Source organism: Eurosta solidaginis, chromosome 3, assembly GCF_040869045.1.
Source record: "Eurosta solidaginis isolate ZX-2024a chromosome 3, ASM4086904v1, whole genome shotgun sequence".
Taxonomy (NCBI): domain Eukaryota; kingdom Metazoa; phylum Arthropoda; class Insecta; order Diptera; family Tephritidae; genus Eurosta; species Eurosta solidaginis.
Window position 1 is genome coordinate 269,508,698 of NC_090321.1, and position 24,839 is coordinate 269,533,536.

Below are 24,839 nucleotides of genomic sequence, written 5' to 3' on the forward strand. Positions count from 1 at the left end.
CTCAGGCAGGGCCGTAGAGAGAAAATCCAGGCCCGGGACTAAGAAATTTACGGGCCCCTATAAAAAATCCACTAATACAATTCGATTAATTTGATTTAATGGCGTCTCAGTCATTAATCATTATTGTTGGATTACATCAAAAAAAATTTTTGCAACATCAACTAAATGGTTTTTGGACTAAGAGCTGAAAACAAAATTAACACAGAATATTTACTATTTATCCTGTTTTATTGTAACGTAGAAATAAAATTCTCTTTTAACAGCCACGTCTTGTTTTAAATAATCTTTTAAAGTTATTTGGTAACATTATAGTACATTTCTGATAAATATAATAATGATTATAAATAAAAAATTAACTGTCTTGCCAAAACGGAATCAACACAAAACGTGGCAAGTCCTGAAACTCGCTCTTGAGATGAACACGATCTATGAAAGTTTTTTTAATTCTTGCAAGGACGCCGAAAGAAATTTCTGCACTAGCTACAGTGACAGGTATAGAGCAAAAGATACGTAAAGCAACACAAATGTTGGGGAAAATTGTATACAGATTTTGAACATATGTAGATGGCCTTTAGCAATTTCAATGGTGACAGAACTTTATCAAAATTTGCTTCTTAAATGTATTTCAAGTGAATTATTTCGCATTCTAAGCTTTGCGAAACGTCCGACTTGTATTTTTCGACCAATTTTGCTGCGCTCGCCCGAACCGTAGTTTCATCCATGTCTTCAAATTGTCACAAAAAGGAAAACGTCTCGTTCAAATTTCTCATAGCTGCAAATCATTCAATAATGCCAGTGATTACCGAACCAACGATCACCAAGAATGTATAGTTTTTAAAATCAGACTCTGGATCATTCGTAATCATTTCACTTCCATTATCTTCAAAACGTCTTTTGGGTTTTCTTTTAGCTGTCGGACCACAACATCTATGGTGGCGTCTCTAGCTTGGATGGAGGTCGACGTATCTTTCATTAATGGTTGTCAGTATTTTGAACCAAATTGAGGACAACAAGATACATTCGAACTTGTTGATGTACTTGAGAACGCCGGTAACATCTCCGTATGATTGTGCAGTCAAATTTAGCGTATGTAATGCGTTTAGTGCTTGTGTTAATCCTGGAACATGGTTTGCGAATGGTCTGAATGCCTTAATTCTAGCCGACCACCTAGTTTCTGAAAGACTGTGAAGAGAGCTTGGTACATTTTTTTAGGATGGCCCATCGTTGTAGTAAAACATTTTTGTACAACTCGGAAGAAAGTAATTTGCAGCCCTACAGAATTCTGCAGCATCAACACCACATAAATTGAGACTGTGGGTTGCACAAGGCGAGTAATAAACATTCGAATTTTTGTCGAGAATGTGACGTTGTGCTCCGTTGTAAGCTCCATTCATATTGGCGCCGTTATCGTACCCTTGTGCACGACAATATTTTAATGGGATTTCATGCTACCTAGAGTATGGCAAATTAAATCCGCGATTTCCTTATCAGTTTTTTGGTTACAATCCACGAAAGCCAAAAACCTCTCTTAACTTGAAAAATTTGTTGCTTTGGAATTGAAATGCAGGTAGCGCAAAATGAACGTAGTCAACGTGACTAGCATCAGGCATAGCGTCAACGATAATAGCAAAATACTTGGCTTTTTTGCGTTGATCTAATATAGTTTCCCTCACGTGTTTTGCACAAATTTCTATAAATTCGTTCTGAATGTCTGGGGAAAGCTAGTGAACTTGTAAGCGTTTGTGCTGCTGTTGTGAAATCCTAACCTTCTGCAAATGATCTCTAAGTATCGGATCATAATGGCTTATGAGTTCTAAGATGCCCAAAAAAATTCCATTGTTTCGTTCACCAAGATATATACTTTCGCCTCTGAAAGCTAGGCCTCTTTCACCCAAAAATAAAATAGTGTCCAAAATTCTGTACAAAATTTCTTTCCACTTCCACTCAGTTTCAGTGATTAGCTGTTCATTGATAAGTGTAAAAAAAACAATCGAATAAACTAAAAATGTTCTCTAATTTAATAATGTAGTATGTATAAGTATAATTTCTAACTGTTATGTATATAATACTCAGCTGATGATCTTTATTCTGTAACTGAGCAGTTTTAGATCTCGACGCTTAACAAACCTCTGCCTATCAACAACTCGGCAAAAACAAAAACAAATCCGTGCATCATGCGGATGCGCCCCTCTCGCCGCTCGGGCGGGCTTTGGAGGGTATTAATCCGTTGGGTGTTATTATTATTATTATTGTAGCCTCCTTTTGAATTAGATTTTGTAAAGATCGCCATTGAATATAACATTTAATGTGATCTTGAGTATTTTCGTGTGATGGCAGTTTATCGTATAGCTTCTTCCATACCTGGAAGTTTGAATATCCGCCAGGGCAACACATTTTAGGTGGATTTAAAGTATTGGTGCTTAACAGACGACATGGTACGCAATAAAAAGCATTGTTACTGGCACTCCACAGCAACCGGTCACGCTCCATTTCCTCTCCATTTGGCAAGATTCTGTTTAACAACGAGGTAGGAAATGCGTCGTCATGAGGATCACGTGGAAAAATAATAGGACACTTTTGATGACCTCAACGAATTATTTCGTTGAGATCTTCAGATCGCAAAAACTCATTATTCACGTTACCGATATTGAAGTCGTTTAAATAATCTGTACTTTGATACAGAGTTGATGGTATTGTTGGAAGACTTTTTGAAGATGAACCTTCAGCAGTGTCACCACGAAAACTTTAAGATTTCGGATTCATGTAAACATACATTTTTGTTTGATGTTTTTATTGTCTCCTCACTGTTCGAAGGCCTAGGCAAAAAATCATTATCAATATTCATTGCTTTTGAAATTCGGCTTAAAATTTGCACATGGAACAACTAAAGACTCTCCTGAATTAAAAAAAAATGTCTTAGTACATCTAAATCGCGGGCCCCCAGAAACCCCGGGCCCGGGGGAATCCCCCCATTCCCCCTCCCCTCTCGTCGGTCCTGTTCTCAGGGATTTGGTGTGTCGTGAAATATCTCATTGTAACAGTCGCTAATGGTGTATTTTACTGAAACATACCGGGTCTACATATATCTGGAAGAGGACCACCAACATCGATAACACTTCTTAAAACCTTCGGGGGTGTCTTTATCTATACAACAACAACAAAAGATGCCAGAGTCTTCGGAGGGTGCTTAAGCTGAGTAAGCCGGAATTGCACAAGCTCTACGCCGATATCAACATAGGTGTATATCAGGCAAATGCATGAATACGTTCCGCTCAAAGGGTAGTCTTAGTGACATTTGAATATATATATAGGGTAACTTCTTCTGAGCTCATAAAACACTTAGCGGAAAACTTTCTTCGACTTGCTGTAATTGCTACGGAATGCCCTTTTTTATGGGACGTCTATAATCAACAAGTCGATGGTACTGAAATGAGCGATGAATGTTGAAGTACTTATGTAATATTTAAGAAATACAAGCATACCAATAGTTGCAGTAAATAGCACAAGAATAACATAACTACTTACCTCTCTTGATGTTCTATGCCCTCCAGACCATCAGCAATAACACTTTCAAAAACCTGATTTCGATTTCCTAAGAGGTGTTGTCGATCCAAATCGATCTAAAATTGTTGGAAATGATATAGTATTTGTACTAGGAAGTCTGTATATTAAATATATCATTAAAGCAATAAATTATACGCCGGGAGCTAATAGCAGCACTATGGAACAAATCAACCGACTAATAGATTCAAGGAATTCATAGCTTCCGCAACCCAATTATCAACTCAACTTACGCGAGTCGAATCCAGTTGCAAATATGTGTGCATGTATCATACACAAACTTAGCAGGCGTGGCTCTGGCGACCCCAAATTCCTCTTGCAATTAGGGGATGAGGGCGGGATAGCCTAGAGGTTTCAACGTGGTCAAATAAAATCGTTCCCGAGATAGACGCGCTAGTACCTTAATGGTGTTTATTTCCGGAACGTACCGGATCTATATTCCGAAAAGGACCATCAACATCGATAGCACTCGCCAAAATCTTCGGGGTGTGTCCTTGTCGCTACAACAACAACAACGACAACAATTTACTAAAGAGCACGAAATCATCGTTTGTAACCTTTTCTGAGGATAGCAATCCTGTAGATAGTTTCGTTTGACATTTTCATACAGATGGTTTCATGTCACCAACATAGCGTGACCCACCCTAAATAAAATCGATAATTATGCATACTTCGTAGAACAAATCGCAAAAATCGATTGCGAATACATTAACAACAACAAAGCAGCTGACTATTGTTTACATTCTTGGCTAGCACTTAACTGGCAGTCGATGCCTACCTACGCCAGCATGGGGAAAACGCTGTATACAATGGTGGCGCAAAATAGATTAAATATTCACCATAATCTTCAGTTGACACTTAATTGGCTAGGCGATAGCTGACGCAGGTTAAGGTGGAGACGTCGCTTGCCGCCAGCAATTAGGGAAAATAAATGTTGCCAACCACGTATAACGTAACTGACCGACCGCTCATGTGCTAGGCGTCACCAGTGCCTGGTCTAAAAAAACATACTGGAAATGACTGCAGGCCTGCTAAAATGCTGCAATCAGAACTGCCACGGGATGTCTTCTTATGACCCCTGAACAACATCTAAGAAGCTCAATATCAAAGAGCATAATGAAATGCTGAACATACTATTTTTGCTTAATTGTCACAAATTGGGACACCCTACCAAACAACTGATTATTCTAGCTCCTCTCCAAGATGGTTAAGGGAATATCTCCACAGAGACCGCCGTTTGATCCAGACGAGCATAAAGAGCCCCTAGGAAAAATTCCAAACAGAATCGGTAAACACAGAACTGGGCTTAGATGAAAATTTGTGAGTGGTCAACAACAACAATAACCTCCTGTAAGTTGGGGAAATAGTTGAAGAAAGTTATTTCGAAACAGGGATAACTGACACGCCTTTTTACACAACGGCCAACTTTTGCTCTCTCGGTTAAGCATCAATTAGTGATGATTTTGGCAGTGTGCTTTTTTTTGGAAAAAGTTAGTCTGAGAGTAGTTCCTGGAGCAATATGCTGATGCAGTCCTGCTTGCATCTGACTCTTTTTATTTGTGTTCTTTTGTGCTTAATTTTATTAAACTGCATAATTTTAAAAGGAAAAAAGGTAATTTGTATGTGATTTTGTATTAAAAAATCTTGCATGTAAACGAATGCACAAAAGAATGAGAGTTACAGCAGCGAACATAACAATAGCAGTGGCAATTTTTAGCCAATTTCTTCAATTTAATTTTTCTCTTATTTATTTTGGATATTTTAGGAAGTACTTCTACGAATTTTGTAACTGAAACTATTCAAACCAATCTCAAAAACAACACGCAAAAAATTTAAATTTTGAGAAAATTTCGAACTTTTTATTAGGAGTTCTTTGAATGTTTTTGAGTATGTGATCTTGAAGCCCAAACAATTTTAGTCAAACAAATTATAAGAAATATGCATTTCAAAATTCGCATTGATTTTGACAATTTCTTTCCGGGGGGTATTTCAGTTTTTTTCATTCATACTTTGTATGGAGAAATCCCCAAAGTACCCTTCGAAAAAAAATTATCAAAAATTACTTTGTTTGACTGATTTGGCTAATAAAACTGCATACTCAAAAAATTTAGAGAACTTCGAATTGAAAAGTTCGAAATTTTTCAAATTTTCGATTTATTTCAAAAAAAAAAAGGGTTGAGAAGGTTTTGTTAGAAACTAGAAAATAAACAAGTCAAGATGTCTAAGTTTGGGTGTAACCGAACATTATGTACTCAGCATGCGCTTCAATTGTACATTTCATTTCAGATAAATTACTTTTCTACATAACACGTGGCACCGCCCGTTTAAAAAAAATCTCTCCCCATTTCCTTTTACAGTGAAACTTGATAAGTCAAATATCATTGATTCAAAACTATTTTTTTCTAAGCTATAGCTTATTATTCTAGTCTACGACCCTTTTAAAAATCTTTTATATAAAAGTGGGCGTGGGCTTTAACCGATCCCGTCCATTTTTACTGGAAAATTTTTCTGCGATAAGAAAATTTGTGTACACAATTTCATTACGATATGTTAATTTTTCTTCGAGTTATGGCTCCCGAAACATAGAAAATTGCTTAGTCATAAAAGGGGCGGTGCCACTCCCATTTTTTTAAATTTGAAGTTTTTCCTATTTCCACTTGGGAAATGCAATACCATTGATATAAAGCTCTTTTTTACAAACATATAGCTTATTTTATTCGTCCACGACCCTTTTAAAAATCTTTTATATAAAAGTGGGCGTGGTCCTTAACCGATTTCGTTAATTTTTCTTCACAGCATTCCTTATAGTAAAAGCAACCTCTCTGCCGAATTTTGTTACGATAGGTTTAACGATTTTTTATTTATGATTAATAATATTGCAAAATTGATTTTATCACAAGTGGGCGGTGCCACGCCCATTTTAAAAGTTTTTTCCAAATTTTTATCAATAGTCTTAATAAAAGTCCACATGTCAAATTTCAACATTCTAGGTTTATTATTTACTAAATTTTCAGGTTTTTTGTGTTTTCCAAAATTTTGTATATATAAAAAGTGGGCGTGGTTATCATCCGATTTCACTCATTTTCAATACCAATCTATTCTGTGTCCAGATAAGCTAGTGTACCAAATTTGGTGAAGATATCTCCATATTTACTCAAGTTATCGTGCTAACGGACGGACGGACGGACGGACATGGCTCAATCAAATTTTTTTTCGATACTGATTTTGATATATGGAAGTCTATATCTATCTCGATTCCTTTATACCTGTACAACCGACCGTTATCCAATCAAAGTTAATATACTCTGTGTGCAAAGCACGCTGAGTATAAAAAAAGGACTTAATTGACGAAAGTTGATCTAATCTACACTGCTTCTTTTCTGTTCGCTGATGTTAATGTCAATAAACCTCATACCGGGCAATGGAACGAGTTCTGTTGTAAAAAAAAAACAAAAACACGAATACATTCTGTTTGAAAAGTATGAAAACAATTTACTTATAAAATTCCTCATATTAAACGCTGTTATGCTGTATCTCGTTTTTACCAAAGTACTTTGCCGGAGAAGTTGCATGACATGCGACTGAAGACGATATAGTTGTAAGGACTTTCTTGAGAGAAGAGTAGCCATGTAAATCTTGTGTACGTGTTTCACGTAAAATGAATGACAAGGTCGTCCTTGAAGGAGCGGAACTATCGCTTCTTTCCAGGACGTAGGTAGTTCACAAAATTCCAGAAAAAATTATAGCAAAAAGAACGAAGTTAGTCGCTTACGCAAACGTCTTAATATTATTGATCATGCATAAGTTCCTACCAAGCAGTCTTTGGGATATTTCACCCAAATAGAAGAAGCACCATCCCATTCACTAGAAAAATAAAAATACATTTTACATCCTTGCATAGTTCTTAATGTTAAATTAGGCCGGAAAAGAAATGTTGAGGAGAAATCAAAGAAGGGTCTGAACGTGCATTACAGCTGCAAAGCATTCGCAAAAAACTAGAGATTTATACGGTACAACATAAATGGTAAGACATCCACTATCTTTCAATACTAACACATAGTGTGTTGACCTGGTGGAAGGCACTGGAAGAGGTGAAAAATTTATAGAAAATTGTAATACCCAAAGGCAGCTGAACAAAGAAGTATTCTTAACGGAACCCGCCTATGGGAGCAGGGCGGTCTCCACTCCTCTGGAAGCACCAGGTGGAAAGCGATTTAAATTCCCTCGGTGGTACCAATTGGCAACAGTAAGCTCAACGAAGAAGCAACTGGTGCACCCTGTTGGACAGCCGTAGCAGTTAAAATAGTTAAGCGCCAATTGAGTAAGTAAGTAAGAGGCGCTACTCCTTCGTTTTCCACCTTATAGTGTTAAGGTTAAGCTAAAAAAGAGTGCTTAGACTGGCAGTATCAAATATCGGAATAGACATGGTGAGATATTAGATGATATTGCAAACGGACGAAAAAACAGCATCAAAACTGACCTAACATCCGATATGACTGTTGATGTAGCTCACAAGGTAGGAATGGGGAGAGCTTAAAGTGTTATAGGAAATTAATCATCTTAATAGCCTTAAAATGGAAGTGTAGGTGAGTGCTATAGAAAAGAGAGCCAGTCTGTTGCAGGTTGGTACAGTTGAAGAATTTAACATCGCTGACTTTGTTGACAACTACACTACCTTAAAGGCATACAAATCAAATATGTGTTGAATTGCCGAGCTATGTTGGTATGTTCAAATCATACCGAAATTAAGGAAATCGCTAATTTAATGGCATGAAAAGTCTCCGAAAAGGTTAAACATATGGTTGGCGGGCAGGTTTGTATGGCAGCGATAATGATATGGACCACCCGGCATAATATGAAGTATCAATATATCAATGGTTGAAAATAATTAATTTCCTTCTGAAACTAAAGAAATCTGCAGTCCTCTCATGAGTGACATAACTGCACAATCAGTTTTCAATAAACAATCTATCGAAATCAGAGTTAAAGATTAAAATAAGTTCATCTTTTGATAGTAAAAACTATCTGTCTGGACGAATGTGTAGCCACCCGATACTTATTGCGCGCTTTTACAATGGGTATTAATGTTTTTTCATGGAACTGTGGAAACTCTTTTGTGCACCCTCTTAACTGAACATAACCTATCTTGCTTACAGATGGACGAAGGAGTGCACAACTGGCGGAAACATATGAATCGAATAAATTTTTTTTTAAATATACTCTACTGACCAAGTCGACCAAGGTATTTGAATTAGACCCACGGCAAATCTTGCCTATCGTAAGTGGCGGCTAAAATCTACAGACCCGAAGCATCGATGGATTAAAATATGTTATCGGTGCAGTTGGGATATTACCAGAAGATACTGGTGACATAACATATCGGATTCATATCCCGAAGGTACTTCAGACATACGCAACCCTCTGCTTTAACTGCAGCTGCAATAATATCAACAATACATGTCTGAGACACGTCTGAGAGGAAGCCCCTGAGGTGGAAACCCGTTGAATGAAGGTAGAAGTTAACAGTGAAACTGAAGTTTTCCTAAATGAACGTATGAGATCAGAGCTCAGATCAAAATAAGAAGTTCAAATAAATTTTCTATTCGAAGGAAAATATTGTAGTGGAGATCCCAGCGCTCTCAGGTATAGAGTTTAAAGCTGTAGAATAGTTTATGTATAGAAACGAACATATCGCAAGTTAAAACTTTTGATATAGAATGTATGCCAGATTATACTTTGCTCATTACGACCATGCTTAACTGAGTTTATTGCAGTTAGCTGCACTTAGCATCTGAAAGAAATTGTCCAGTACTTGGTTTGTAATTATTGCCGAAATTAATATATGATTATGAAACCTTACGGGCTCTTCAAGATGGCGCAAAAATTCGATCTGAGGACAGAACCTCAGTTTAATTTAGTTTTTTTTGAACCTGCATAAAAACTTAGTGGTTAGTTTTGATGTGCACCCATTTTCAGAGAAAACAATTCCATAATACGGTGATAAAATAATTGGCCCTGAAGACGGCTTAGAATGGCCGGATAAGTTGTCAAAAAACTGGGGTTTGACGAAGAGCATTTAGTTGTTTTCCAGCCGGCATACAAGCTTTGTGATTGAAGACTGATTGATTATTTGGCCCTGAAGATGCCTCGAGGTAACGAAAAAACTTCGCAAGAAACTAAGGACTGAAAAAGAGCTCTGCATTTGGGTTTTATCGCTTATGGAACCAGCACAAAAGCTTTGTGATTGGCCTTTAATATCCACTACTATCGACGAAAAGTTCATGTAGACATGGCTCAGGCTAATTAAAGAATTTGGTAAAAAAGCTAGCTTCATTGCGTTTTTCAGGACATTGACCTACGGCACAAAAACTTTCGTAATTTAATCTACAAACACAGAAATATATTTCTAATTTCAACTTACCTGCATCTGCGAATAGGCGGTTGATGTGACACCGCTATAACTATTAAGATTGAGGCCATTCATATCTGTGAAGCCGCTTTCTAAATCTGAGCCGTTACCTTCCATATCGTGTGGATTGTTATCAGAATCGTCGTCGGCTGAAAAGAAGAAAACAAAATTAAAGTAAACAAACAAGTATTTACTACATAACAACGCATTCAAGTTTTTCTATAAATATATATTAAAAAAAAAAACACAGTTTTGCATTTACAAGAGAACTCAAACGAATCGTTGATCATTTTAACTGCGTTCAGCTTAAATCTGTTATCCTAGATGATTTCTTAGCTTCTGTTGCTCTCCCCTAAAGTTAGGACTCGAAAATATTTACAAAACTTCATACGTTCAATTCTTTCTTTTGTTTTTGCGTGTTTTACTTTCCACTACACAATTAGCCGTTGGATCTTCTTCACATCTGAATGAGCAGATTGCGCTGAGTTAAGAACGTCTAATGAATGAAGTGACATTTAATATCGGACTAAATGAATACGATGTTAAGAGTAAAGTAATTCACTGGCATCTAAGTACGAAATAAGTGAACGCGTTGGTTGATGTGTTTTTTGTTTACTGAACCTGACTACAGCAACAACAAGTTCCATATGATGTTAATGCTCCGCTGATTCTCTTGCTGCTTGTAGTTTAACTCTGCCCGACATATGTATATTAATGCACGCTCTGGAAAAATGAATTTCAAGATCCGCCTCCTATTTATCCAACTCTCATGTCAGTTGGGTTGTTGACAGAGATAAGGCTGCTTATTCTTGGCCTTTAAATTTCAAAGATACGTACATATGTACATTAGGGTGGCCACAAGAAATCAATTTTAGATTTTCCTCTGGGGCACCCCCATAAAATATGCCAATAGATTAGAAAATGATACATACAAAGTTTCAGGCCAATCCGATTATGTTAACACGTGCCTCATTGAGGTCAGAGTTAGGAAAAACAGTGAATTTTTAGAAAACATTTTTTGTGTTTCGTCAGTAAAAGGTAAACCATTTATGCCAGGAACTTGACTCGTACACCATTCGATAGTTAATTTTATTTGTATTGTTTTTGATTTGAATAATATTTTTATAAAACGGTTATTTTTAGCAGTATTTATCATTTATCAGATCAGGTCATAGTGTATGTCCATAATTTTAAATTTCCATGCAAACGTCTATGGACATTACAATATTCAATGGTATACGAATAAATGGTTTCACTTTTACTGACGAAACACTAACATTTTTCTGAAAATTCACTGTTTTTCCTAACTTTGACCTCAATGAGGCACCTTTTAACATTATTGGCCTGAAACTTTGCAATAATCATTTTCTGATCTATTGGCATATTTTAGGAGGGTGCCCCGAAAGATAGAACAAAAATTTAAATTCACCATATACTTTGTAACCACCCTAATGTACATACATACTTTATTTCATGCATGAAACCCTCAGCAGGGGTAAGTCCAAAATCTCTACAAGCTTTTTTTTATCGCTGATAAGACAATCACTCACACAATCCGACATGTTGCGTTATGAGAAGAGATGAGCATGGGGTGAGATTTTGAAGCGGTCGTTGCTCGGCGAAAAATTAAGATTTTTGTGTATGAAACTTTAATTTAATTAATGTGGAATTATCTTGATAGAGTGAATAAGCGAGATATATACTTATCTGTTTGGAAGTGTTAATGAGCTCGATATTAACTTACTCTCAATAAGAAAGTAAGTAACTGATTATGAAGGAATTACGAGAAATGATCTGCTTGTTACGACACAACTAAGGAGAAGTCTAATAAGATGAGAGAAACTTAAACTCTTAATCTCACTTCTCTGTGTTGAAAGATATCTCACATACGGCCAAATTGTATGGCATAAGCATGGAGCTACCAATTGGAGGCGTTGGTCTTCTTGCTGGCTTCCTCTTTGAGCACACTCGGCACCTGTCCGAGGGCCAAAACAACACTGTGCAACTTATACTACCAAGGCGCACGCACCTATCTTTTACACCCAGAGTAATTAAGTCTTTCCCGTTGCACTTCAGAATACTGCAGTTAAACTTTAACGGTTTAACTGGGAAGATCACGGAGAAAGTTCACTTCATGAAGCGACACAACATCTGCATAGCTGCGATCCCAGAGATTAAGCCCACTGCAAAATCAGCATCTCAGATTTGTTCTGGCTACAAAGCCTATAGGAAAGATCGTGCGAGAGGAAATAGAGGAGTACTCGCTTTTATCACTAATCGCACGGTGAAATATAATCTATTTGAGCCCCGCATTGGCCACAGGGTGTAGAGATAAGATAATCTGCCCAGTCAGGCCATGCGAGCTTAAAAATCATACACTGTCACCTGCTTTGTTAGTGGATATTGGCCTGGTATCAGTGCTTTTCTCACTTGTTAAAATCACATCATTCCCGACTAATGTCCATCAAGGGGAAGGTGCTTTTCACAAGGTCATTCAATACACGTCGATTCCCTTTATTCTGCTGGAAATCCGGCTAAGTTTTCCAAGTTTTCCAACGGAGGTCGCAACTTTAGCAAGAGAGCGTGACCTTGTGAGACAGCAAAGACCCTAGCGTTCACCACATCAGGAACATAAAGTTCTGCCTCACATAGCTTGTGGACAAGCGCCAACAGTCTAAATAGGAGGAAGATCTAAAAATCTGTAACCTCTCTGCCGGTGTTGATAAACTGTGGTCAACGTAAAGTTCCTCTCAAACCCTAATAAGCACAATGACAAAATATCCATCCCCTTCGGCTATAAAGTGCTATCGAATGAGAAAAAATCTAGCGCTTCCTGCCTGCAATAAGCAATACATACTTCGGTTGACAAATACGGACGGCAGGTCAACAGACACGCAAATAAGCATAAATACAGCGCGTTTCTCATTACCATCATCGCCATAGAGATGAAAGGTCAAGAAAATGGCGAGTGCGGTACAGCTACTAAAGCTTTGGAAACCAGCAAACGTAGGGAACTCTTATCGTCTGATATCTCTCCCATTGAAACCGTCCAGATCCCTTATTTCACCTCAAACCTGTGACTTGCCAATCACCAGCATAGTTTCCGAAAATAGCCACCACCACGCTGAACGCCATCAGCGCGCAAATAAATTGCGGACGGGACCAAGAACACCACCATAGGACAGTACGCGTAACACAAGACTTATAAAAAGCGTTTGACACAGCCAATTACAGCAATTTACTGTAAGACTTGAAATTATGCATCCTTCCTCTCAGTTCAGAAAGATGGACTACAGATATTGGATCCGTTCAGGAACGTAACATCAAAACCCAGAAGAATTAAACAAGAACTGCCACAGGGTGGTGTCCTATCTCCACTTTTGTTTAACGTTTACATATCGAAGATCCCTTTTTCACCTGAAGGAGTTACCAATGTTTCATTCAATGATATTTGCTGCAAAATTAACGACTATCTCCCTAGTCTTTCCAGTTTTTCACATCACGAAATTCGGCACTGTCACAGACCAGATCTTCGGCGTCCTTATTTACAAGGAGGACATGGAAAATGTCGGTAATATTGGACATCCACGATGATGGTACTACACTACCGACTTATCCTACACCCAAAAAAACCAGTTGGATGATGAAACCGTTTTGATGTCCGAAAAATTATTGCTTAATTTTATATTTAATTTATGTGCGGATATCCTTGTTGTTGTAGTTGTTGTTGAAGCAGTGCTTCGCCCCATCAAATATGTGGGCCAGCGCATAAATTGTCATCAATATCCTCTAACGGGAGTCCGAGTAAATTTACAGTTTCAACAGGGTTGGGCCAGTGAGAAAGGGGTGTTAGAGACGTTGGTTCTACATTGCAGTTTTGGCGGCACGTTACAAGCAGGACATACGTTATGTATGCCTGGGTTGACGCGCGTCACCCTGGGGAATTTGCTTTCCTCTACTGTGACTTTAAGAACGAGGTTCGCCGGGCAATTCCTAGCATAGAGGTCCGACACCCTTATGTGAACATCACTGAGAACCTCTTTGTGCTTTTCTTTTCCAGTGTGTATTCCTTAGGCTCGGCGATCATATTGGCGTATCTTTGTCTTTACCCCATGTGCTCCCGGAAAAAGATTTGCGAATTTTCTTACGGCTCTGGACTTTAGATAGGATTGCGGACGGATCTTCGCCAAAATGCAGATCCTTAACTGAACGTTACAACCAATATTTGTGGATGGAAGGCAGTCGCTAGCGCAATACCATCGACGTGGATGTCGATTTAATTTTTCATCCTCCCAGCAGATCCTTACCGCGGTACTGCTCCATATTCTTTTGCCCCGGAAAAATATTGAACCTTATCTCGGTCCAGAACATAATCCTGGTATAGGGAAATGATTTATCCTTATTCTTTGTTATCTTATATTATGTTTGTTATGTTATAGTAAGGCAGTTTGTTATGTTATAGTAAGGCAGTTAACTTATCCTTATTCTTTGTTATCTTATATTATGTTTGTTATGTTATAGTAAGGCAGTTAACTTAAGTGCCCACTTAACCATGGAGCTATGCACAGCTGAGCTTAAAAAATTATAAAATCTTTAGTTACCTTTTAAACTTTTATATTGAAATTTCATATTTATTTCGTTTAAAGTAAGTGCAGATGTTATACAAAAAAAAAAAAAAAATTAAAAAAATGTGTTAGAAGCTCCCGAACAATCACAACAATTCTGTTCAGGTAAAGTTCATAGAAATATACGCGAATTAATTGAAACTAAAAATCCGTAACAACGCCGAACGTTCCCAAAACAAGATGAGAATGCTAACTGTAAATCACTGCCTGCATTGCAATGAGGCCTGTTTTATTTAGATAAAATGTTCATCCAACCTATCGTTAATTGCAACGTAACGATAATAAATGACAATAACCCAAACAAATAAGAAAATAGAACAAACAAAAAAAGATCTACATATGTAGGTATGTATATGAACGTGTAATATTCTGCTTGCTATCAAGAATGTCGAAACTCTTTTGAGTTGTAATGGCTAGCTGACGTGGAATTGATATGTGTTGATCAGTCAGTTGTTGACATGAGTAATGCAATGAACCTCATAAATAAAGCATACCTGATATTGTTATTTCCTGTTCGAAGTGCTGCTGGTTCTTACTTTTAAAGCTATAGTCATTAGAGATGCCGCCTATAAACGCCGCAGCCGAATGTCAAAAAAATCGGCGCGGAGGCAGTGGCGGCGGCGTCCGGCGCGTTACTATATTTTCTACTCGCTTAAGACTGTTTAGGCCATTCATTGTTCATGTCGAAAATTGGTCGGATATGGTCGAAAGTGGTATCACTGCCAGCTATAAGAAACTAAGAATAACGTCCCTACCAAGTTTGATCATGATATCTTCAACGACTGTCAAATTACAGCAGGCAAAACTTTTAAATTACCTTCTTTAAAAAGTGGGCGGTGCCACGCCCATTGTCCAAAATTTTACTAATGTTCTATTCTGCGCCATAAGGTCAACCCACCTACCAAGTTTCATCGCTTTATCCGTGGTAATGAATTATCGCACTTTTTCGGTTTTTCGAAATTTTCGATATCGAAAAAGTGGGCGGAGTTATAGTCCCATTTCCTTCATTTTAAATAGCGATCTGAGATGAGTGCCCGGGAACTTACATACCAAATTTCATTAAGATACCTCAAAATTTACTCAAGTTACGGACAGACGGACGGATGGACGGACATGGCTAAATGAATTTCTTTTTTCGCTCAAATCATTTTGATATATAGAAGTCTATATCTATCTCGATTAGTTTATGCCGTTACGGGGTACCGTTATGCGAACAAAAAAATATACTCTGTGAGCTCTGCTCAGCTGAGTATAAAAACAGGCGCTTTCGATGTCAGCTTTACAGGGACTTTGCATCACCCAATTCACCAAGTTATTAAAAAAAAAACACTAAAAGAAAAGTTATATAATAAATTTATATGCTCACTTTGCATATTTTTTTCAAAAAATTAATAATGAACAATGAATTTAAATAAAATGACCCAAGGCGAACATGTTTTCAAATTGTCCTCAAGTTGTTAAAAAAAAGGAAATTACCCAAAAAAGGTGCCGATTTTAAAAAATTGTTTATATTGCGATTGGCTGAAAAAATAAGCGAAATTAGTGATTCAAAATCCTTTAGTAGGTTCTAGGGGCATAAAAACCCTTTTGAAATGATTCCCACCTCATACTTAAGTTGAAGATAAATGTACGTATGAGGAGGGTTTGAAAAATCACTTGACCTTATATTCAAAAATCGGTTGTTTATTTGCGAAACTATACAATAACGTCTGAAATGTAAATTTTGATTTTCACACTACATCCTTCAACACCCAAGTCGCCCGGTTTCCTGAAGTTGGCGGCCCTATCCAAAAATAGTCCCTTGGAGTAAATCACATTGATTATAGCCTATCAACCAAGTTTAAATATCAGCTACACATTACGGCTCCTTTTCCAGAGACTAATAAAAACAGACGACGGGGAATGGTCACACAGTAGTGAAGAGTCCCTTCAGGCGCTACTTAACACACACTTCCCACCAGGAGACGATGCGGAAGAGTTATGTAATCACGTCTACAGTTCTAATACGGAGCGAGAGGTACCAGGATTGGTGACAGAGACCAAAATTGAATGAGCCATAAAAACGTTCAAATCGCCCGGCCCAGATGGGATATTCCCTGGTATGTTGCAGATGGCCGGTGGAACGATTATAGAATGACTAAGAACAACCTTTGAGGGTTGCATAAAACTGAACCACGTCCCGCAATCTTGGAGAACGGCTCGAGTAGTCTTCATACCGAAAGCGGGAAAAGCCAGTCAGATGCACCCGAAAGACTACAGGGCTATTAGCTTGACATCTTTTCTTCTCAAAACCCTAGAGAGATGAATACATGTGCATACAAAATCAAAAATGAATGAGGAATTATTCTCTTCAGCACAACATGCTTACACCAAAGGCAAGTCAGTAGACACTGCATTGCATAGGATGGTTATGAATATAGAGAAGGCTTTGGAACACCAGGAATATGCCCTAGGTGTTTTTCTGGACATTGCTTGCAATAATGTCTCGAAAAGAGCAATAATGGCACTTCGGGATGTACATGCCTGGGCATCTGGGGTCGGGTTAACCTCCAACGTGGAAAAAACATATATAGTATTATTTACTAGAAGGTATAAGGTCCCTAATTTGAGTAAGCCTAAGCTTGGAGGGGTAACCCTGCAAGAAAAATATAGCACAAAGTATCTAGGAGTTATACTAGATTGTAAGTTGTCGTGGAAACTCCATGTGGAAGAGAGAGAGAAGAAAGCCTCCGCGGCCCTCTATGCATGCAAAAGGATGCTAGGATGCACGTGGCGCTTATCACTCAAACTCTCTCATTGGGTATTTACGGCGTTTGTCAAACCCATACTTTACTATCGGGTTCTTGTTTGGTCGACAGCCACACAAAAAGTACGTATACCAAAAAATTTGAGAGGGTATGCAGAGTATCAATGATTGGCATAACGGAAGCCTTAAAAACTACCCCGACAGCAGCATTGCATGCCATTCTACACATCCCGCCTGCAGACCTAACGGCCTAGAACATCGCGTTAGCAACGGCAACAAAGCTTAAGGCCTCGTGGCAGCTTGAGTGCAGGCCTTATGGCCACAGCAGTATAGCGCCATCTAATATCGGGCAAACGGAATATATGGTCCAGTGCCTAAGCTTCGAAAAAAAATATTGGGGCAACAGTTGAGCTGTAGGGTTGGTGCCGGGTTGCAGAAATGGCAGAAAAAGCTATACACGTATATACGGATGGTTCCAAATTAATGGAGGGGTTGGGTCTCCTGTTTACTGTGTCGACACAGAAATAAATAGATCCTATAGGCTGCCAGATTACTACAGCGTTTTTCAACCGGAAATTATAGCAGTGAAGAAATCAGTAGAAATTCTGAAGGAAGCGTGCCTAAGCTGCAGTACCGTCAATTTATATATTGATATTCAGGCTGCGATTAAGGCAATAATCTCACACAGTACTTCATTAAGAAGTGTTCTGGAATGCAAATAAGCATTGGAAACACATCGCTCAGGCCGGAACATACATCTTTACTGGGTTCCCGGTCATAAAGAGATAGAAAGATGAGTTGGAAAAGGAGGGTTTTATGCTGGCTGAGTCGACGATAGACGTCCCAACCCGTTTGGGAGAAATCAAAAGGAGACAGGAGTTGCATATGATCCATCAAGCACGAAAAGCGTGGACAAAAGCGAGGGGCTGCAAAATTTCTAAGATCATGTGCAAAGCCTACGATATTAGACTCACAAAGTGGCTCATATCTCTGAAGAGAGAAGACTTACGGCTCACAATGGGCATACTGACTGAACACTGCCTTCTGGCGTCACATGCTTATAAGTTAGGCCTCGTCAGTAACAGCAGCTATAGGATGTGGAGCTGCAGGAAATAACGGTTGAGCACGTTCGGTGTTCATGTCCTGCGCTCGCCAGGAAAAGGCTCCAGCTATTAGGGGCGGCAGAGTTGCCAGATCTTGAGGCAGCAATTAAGCTGGGCCCTAGAAAACTTCTAGTATTTGCCAAGAGGACGGAGTCTGTCTGTTTGTATGCAAACTAGTCCCTAAATTTTTGAGCTATTTTGATAAAGTTGGTGAGCGGGTATATTTAGGTGTCCGATTAGACATTTGCCGGAACTGGCCGGATTGGACCACCAGAGCATATATCCCCAAACAACCGATTTATCAGAAAAGAGGATTTTGGTCATATCTTACAAATTTATCAGAATGAAGCTACAAAATTCACCATAAGCTTTCGTATATAGCACATATTGTTGTCTAAAAATATTGTATACATCGGTGGTATATATTGTATATATTAGGGTGGGTCGATTTGTATGGACGAAAGTAAACCGATATCGTGACACCGATTTTTTGATAGGATTTGGGATGAGGAAAAAAAAAATTTCCACTACGCATACCCAAAAAAATTATTTTCGAGCCTGCGAAATTTCATTTTTTTGACTTTTTCTCGACTTTGATTTTTTACGTTTCTTTCATGACCTACTAAAAAAATTTGCATATGTATACCCAAAATGTCCGCTAAAAAAATATTTTATATTTTATTATTTTTTTTTTCAAAAAACTGAAAATTTTACAATCAAATGAAATTTTTTTTAGTAGGTCATGAAAAAAACTGTAAAAATCAAAATCGAAAAAAAGTCAAAAGAATGAAATTTCGCAGGCTCCAAAATTATTTTTTTGGGTATGCGTAGTGGAACTTTTTTCTTGAGCCCAAATCCTATCGAAAAATCGATGGCGCGATATCGGTTAATAAATCGACCCAGTGTAGTATACATCCCATACAACCGATCGTTCAGATAAGAAAGTTTTCGTAATTTCTGCCCAATTTTAACAGCTAGAACCTTAAAATTTCATCATATGCTTTCGTATATAGCAAATATTGTTGTCTGAAAATATCATAGAGTTCGGTGGTATATATAGAATATATACCATATAAACTGGAATTTCTGCCCCCTTTTTAACGGCTGGAAGCTTCAAATAGATAAGTGGTTCATGGTGATATGTAGCTTTTTCCTGCAGACCACAAAAAACGTGAAATTTTACATCCTCACACAAAGTACCTACCTATTTTTTATTTATCTAAAAATCGATTATTTTTATATTACGAATGGGATAAGATTACACAAGTATCCACGGTTTTGGATCTACGCAACTAAAAGTGGTTTTTAAGCCAATTTATGACGCTGAATCCGATTCTTCATTCCGTTTTTCAAGATTGATTTAGTTTTTAATACAGTCAATAAATTCATTTTTAAAGATTTTTGTCAAATAATATTCATTTTATTAACTTAAAAGTAACAAATCAGAAATGAAGATTGGTGGAACTTTGCCTTTTGTATTGTTTAGTATCTGTTTCGCGTATTAGAGTCCAACAGTAGGCGCTCATCATGCCTTTATCCCAAAATCCTTGGTATCGTCTTTCAATGTTGGCTAGATCTTGGTGTAGCCGCTCTCCTTGTTCGTCGCTCGTATCTCCCAAGTTTTCGGGAAAAAATCGAAACGGGAATGCAGAAAAAGCATCTTTACAGACATTCTAGCTGCAATCTTTCGATAATTTTCTAACATATCGCCAATAATTTCCTTAAAATTTGGGGATTTATGATTACCAAGAAAGTGGTGAACGATATATTGAAAAGATGCCCATGCGGCTGTTTCATCGGGCGTTAAACATTTTGTAAATTCATCAGCCATTAATTTTCTAATATCAGGTCCGACAAATATTCCTTCTTTGATTTTTGCATATGACAATTTAGGAAACAACTTGACTAAGTACTGAAAAGCCGGTCCTTCACAGTTGAATGCTTTGACGAAGTTCTTTATAAGACCTAGTTTAATGTGAAGGCGTGGCAGGAAAATGTCTTGTGGATTTACAAGTGGCTCAGCGGAGACCTTTTGCTGTCCAGGCTCATATTGAGTACGACTTTGCCATTCTTTTCTCACATAATGATTTTCAGTTGCGCGGCTATCCCACAAGCATAAAAACAACAAAATTTGGTGAATCCTGATTGCATCCCAGTTAAGATACCAATTACCTGTTGAAATAAATTTCGGTATCCATGACTTATGAGTGTCTGCTACTCTGAAACCAAAGTAGTGCAGATACGCATCTTTGAGCGCATTTGTTATTATTTTGCCACTTTTTTTAATCATATAACAACAACAAACGTAACAAAAATACTTTGAATCAACTTTGCAACACTGTCTCTGCCTTTTTATTTGCTCTAATCACTTATATTATTTTACAGTTCCAGCTGCTATAACAGCACAATGGTGCTATCATGCGAGAACTCGGAAACTGAATGCAGATTCGAATTCAGCATATCAAATATAGTTAAGAATCGTTCTTATCTGCTCAGATCCAAAAGTTGACCTAAATTTGTTATTGTCCAACCCCATTCATGAAAGGTATGAAATTTTCGGCACAGCCGAAGACAGTCCCGTCCTTACTTATTTTCTTTGTTTTTGTTTTGTGAATCACTATCCCAGAAAAACGTTATCCAGTGCAATCTAAATTTACAAAGCTCCATTTGTGGGCTTTCTTTTGTGCTTTCTGCATATTTTTTGGTTTGTTCACATAGAAAATTTATAGAGAAATATTTTTCCGATGGCTGATTTGTGGAAATTATTATTGACAAAAAAATATGATTACGCACTTAAAAAATCGACTATATCTTCCAGGTCAAGGCAGTCGTTTATATTTCACAGCCACAAATGCAGTAACCAAATAAATGGTTCACAATCTTCACACTTCAACTGTTTGTAAGTAAATACCAAATGAAAATTAAAATCAATGCCTTTTATCAGTTAAAATTTTTAGCAGTGAAACAAGTAACCTCGAACTGATTAAAATTAGATAATATTTCATTGATATTATTTATCTGCCTCCTAATGAATCATTTTGGCAAAGTTTATACGAATAATCAATGTAATATTTAGTTTGACTAAGAAAGATGCCGAAAAATATTTATGACTAAGTATTTAAATCACTACACTTCTTACAATGCAAATAATAAATTTTCGTGTGCAATTTATATAAAGAGTTGGCAACTCTGAATCATTGTTTAAACTCTTTTGTAATCTAATCAAACTTATCACACAAACGGTACTCAACAGCGTCTACACCAGGGATGATAAAAAAAAAATTCCTGATTTTGTACCAAATTTCCAAACTAAATGTACCAAAAAAATCTCCCAGAGAAGAAAATTAGCAATCTCTAACAAAAAGCTAACTGGTTGTTGACTTTAAAAAAGTCAGCTATTAAACAAGCTGTGAAGCCACGAAGAAACACAGCTCACTTCTTTTTGGCTGTTATGTCATGCAGGAGTTAGCATCTCCTCTTTTTTCCGACCCAAGGCATATAAGAATAGTCAGATCTCTTCACAGAAACTAATCAAATAATAATGGGCACTAATTATTTGGTGGTAGCGTGCTCCACCTACCCCACCAAAAACCGTGGGTTCAACTTCCAGTCAAAGCAATATCGAAAACTTAGAAAAAAGTTGTTTCAATTAAAAAAAAAGTTTTTCTAACCGGGGTCGCTCCTCGGCAGTGATTTGGCAAACACTCCGAGTGTATTGCTGCCATGAAAAGCTTCTCAGTGAAAATTCATCTGCCTTGCAGATGTCGTTCGGAGTCGGCATAAAACATGTAGGTCCCGTACCGCCAATTTGTAGGAAAAATTAAAAAGAGCACGACGCAATTTTGAAGAGAAGCTCGGAATTAAATATCTTCGGAGGTATTGAATTTATTTATTTTAATTTATTTGCTTTAATTGAATTCAACTTATAATTAGCTCGTAGTTAGCTTCTTTCTTGCAGTCTCAAAATAAAAATAAATAAATACAAGGCGCGATAAACCTCGAAAAGATTTTAAACCGACATTCTCTTTCAATATGCGTCGTACTCCTTTTAATTTTTCCTGCAAATTGGCTGGACGGGACCTACATTTTTTATGTCGACTCCGAACAGCATCTGCAAGGTATTCTCACTGAGAAGCTTTTCATGCCAGAAATACACTCGGAGTGTTTGCCAAATCTCTGCCGAGAGGCGACCCAGATTGGTAAAACTTTTTTCTAATTGAAAAAACTTTTTTTTCTAAATTTTCGATGTTCCTTTGACTAGTAGTTGAAGCGACACCAAACGGCATCTGCGAGGCAGAAGAGATTTCACTGAGACGTTTTTTATGGCAGAAATGCACTTGGATTGTTTGCCAAATCTCTGCAGAGGGACGACTTGTTTCTTAATTTTTGATGCTGCATTGTCTGGGAATTGATCCGCGGATCTTCGTTGTGGTGGGCGAAGCACACACATCAATAAGAGGCTATTCAATAAAGATAGACGATGAGGACGATATGGATGAGGATGCCCAAGGTTTCTAAGGCTTGTAAACTAGAAAAAATATATGATTATCGCCCATTTTTGACATGGAGGTCCTGCGCGAGGAAGCAGGTAGGCGGAAAATTTAGCGTCCACTATGATTTTGATGGCCAGGAGTTGGGTCTTTCTGATAGGCCCAAATACCTAGGAGTATTTTTAACACCAAAGCTGAACTGGAGGCTAAACACAGAGCACACAGTCAAACGAGCCTACGGGGCTATGCATGCCTACACAGAAATGCTAGGTAACAGTGGGTCTGCCAGACCTCATGGCATGAATGCATAAAGGAGTGGGAGCGGGAGTATTTGCGACTGTCCCGCCCACGTCCTTATGTATGCGGCTTCTCGACTATGCAAGCGTGTTTCAAGCTGAGACTTTCGCTATCTAATAGGCGTGTAAAGCGTTAATGGATATCGATGGTAACAGTAACAAGGTCGCCATTTTCTCCGAAGCCAGGCGGCTCTTGGGGCCCTCGGGTTAGAGACGATGTCATCAAACCTGTTTGGGCAGTGTAGGGAGAACGCCATGATTCTGACGAGCCGGCAGATCGTTACCCTGATATGAGTGCCGGGGCATCGAAACCTACAGGGTAACGAGATGACGGATGAGCTGGCACGGCGTGGAGCGGCTCTTGATGTCTCAGGAGCAAAGGAGGTCCTTGCACCCCTGGGACGTATCAGGGGACGCATCTCCCAGAACTGGTGAGGCCAACAATAGGTGGAATCGGTTGCGGACTTTTAGAGTTTCCAAGAGCATGTGGCCATTATATAACAAAAAAACGATCTATAGCTGTCCTTAGGATCAGAAGGGATATATACAGAGTAGTTGCAGTGCTCATGGGGCATTGGACAACTGGGGCATATGCGGCACGGATGGGACTGGAAAACGGTACCTCCTGTCGCAGCTGCAAGCGTCCGGAGGAGGAGGAAACAGTTGAGCATCTGCTGTGCGAATGCCCAGCACACTGTCGAAGCAGAATAAAGTTTCTTGGAAAGCCCTTTTTCGAAAGCCTCCCAGAACTCAAAGATATTAGGCCGGGAGAGCTTCTCAAATTTATAAAATCCACGGGATGGATATAGGGGGACGGGTTTCCCTAAGGCGCTTGAAAATGTTTATTAGTCTTCTTACAACACCCTTTCATTGGTTAACTCACGAGTTGGTGGTATCAAAACGCCGCGTGACCGCTAATTGGAGTCAATTGAGACTCGCCAATCGAAATATGGTTACTGGAATTTCAGGTTCCAACATATAAAGATAAATCATACTACTTGGATGCCTGCTGATAAAAAACACGAAACTTATTCGAACACGTCGTGATCGATGGCAGGTATAACATCGATTGGGTTGAACCTCACACCTAATGAGTTCATCAGGTCTATGGTCATTAGTACTGACCTTGTAGCTCCGCACTTGGTTCCACATCTTTCCTGCTTGGTTTCGCCGTGTTTTAATCCCACCCAATCTAATAAGGACGTCTACGGTACAAGCACCACATTCTGTTCTGCTTACGTCCCTTCGTCGCGGGCATTATAGAGTTCCATAGAGTCTAGGAAACTAACTGGTAAAGTGAGGAATGCTACACTAACTTGGAAAAGAAAGACGCGGATTGCAGGGTCACGCTGGGTAATTTCGAGAAACATTCTTTTAGGCGTCACCGTCATACGGAGAGTGAAGAAAGACGCAAGGTTTCGGGACCCGGCCTAATTCCTGCAGGAACAATAAAAAAGATCTGGTTACCTTCTAATATATTTTTTTTTGAACTTAGTAGAGCAAAGTCCTCTCCTGACAAGCCAAAATCACGCGCTATAAGTCTCTATCACTACTGTCGTCGGAATCACCGACGGAGGCGAGGCCTTTAGGGTTGTCTTTCCACGTGGTG

The 24,839-nt window shown here is 38.4% G+C and overlaps 1 protein-coding gene across 11 annotated transcripts in view; it reads right to left on the reverse strand.

Moving 5' to 3' along the window:
- Gdap2 (ganglioside induced differentiation associated protein 2) overlaps window positions 1–24,839 on the reverse strand; it is a 184,686-nt gene that overhangs the window by 68,116 nt on the left and 91,731 nt on the right. For 8 of the 11 annotated variants that reach the window (XM_067776441.1, XM_067776448.1, XM_067776442.1 and 5 more), the window contains 2 exons: window positions 9,983–10,119; window positions 3,526–3,620 (listed from right to left, as the gene is read on the reverse strand). In XM_067776441.1, the coding sequence (XP_067632542.1) occupies window positions 3,526–3,620; window positions 9,983–10,119 (232 nt within the window). Of the gene's footprint in view, window positions 1–3,525; window positions 3,621–9,982; window positions 10,120–10,232; window positions 10,466–14,571; window positions 14,715–21,237; window positions 21,261–24,839 lie in introns of those variants that run through there. The other 3 variants (XM_067776451.1, XM_067776450.1, XM_067776449.1) reach the window with 3 other exon arrangements.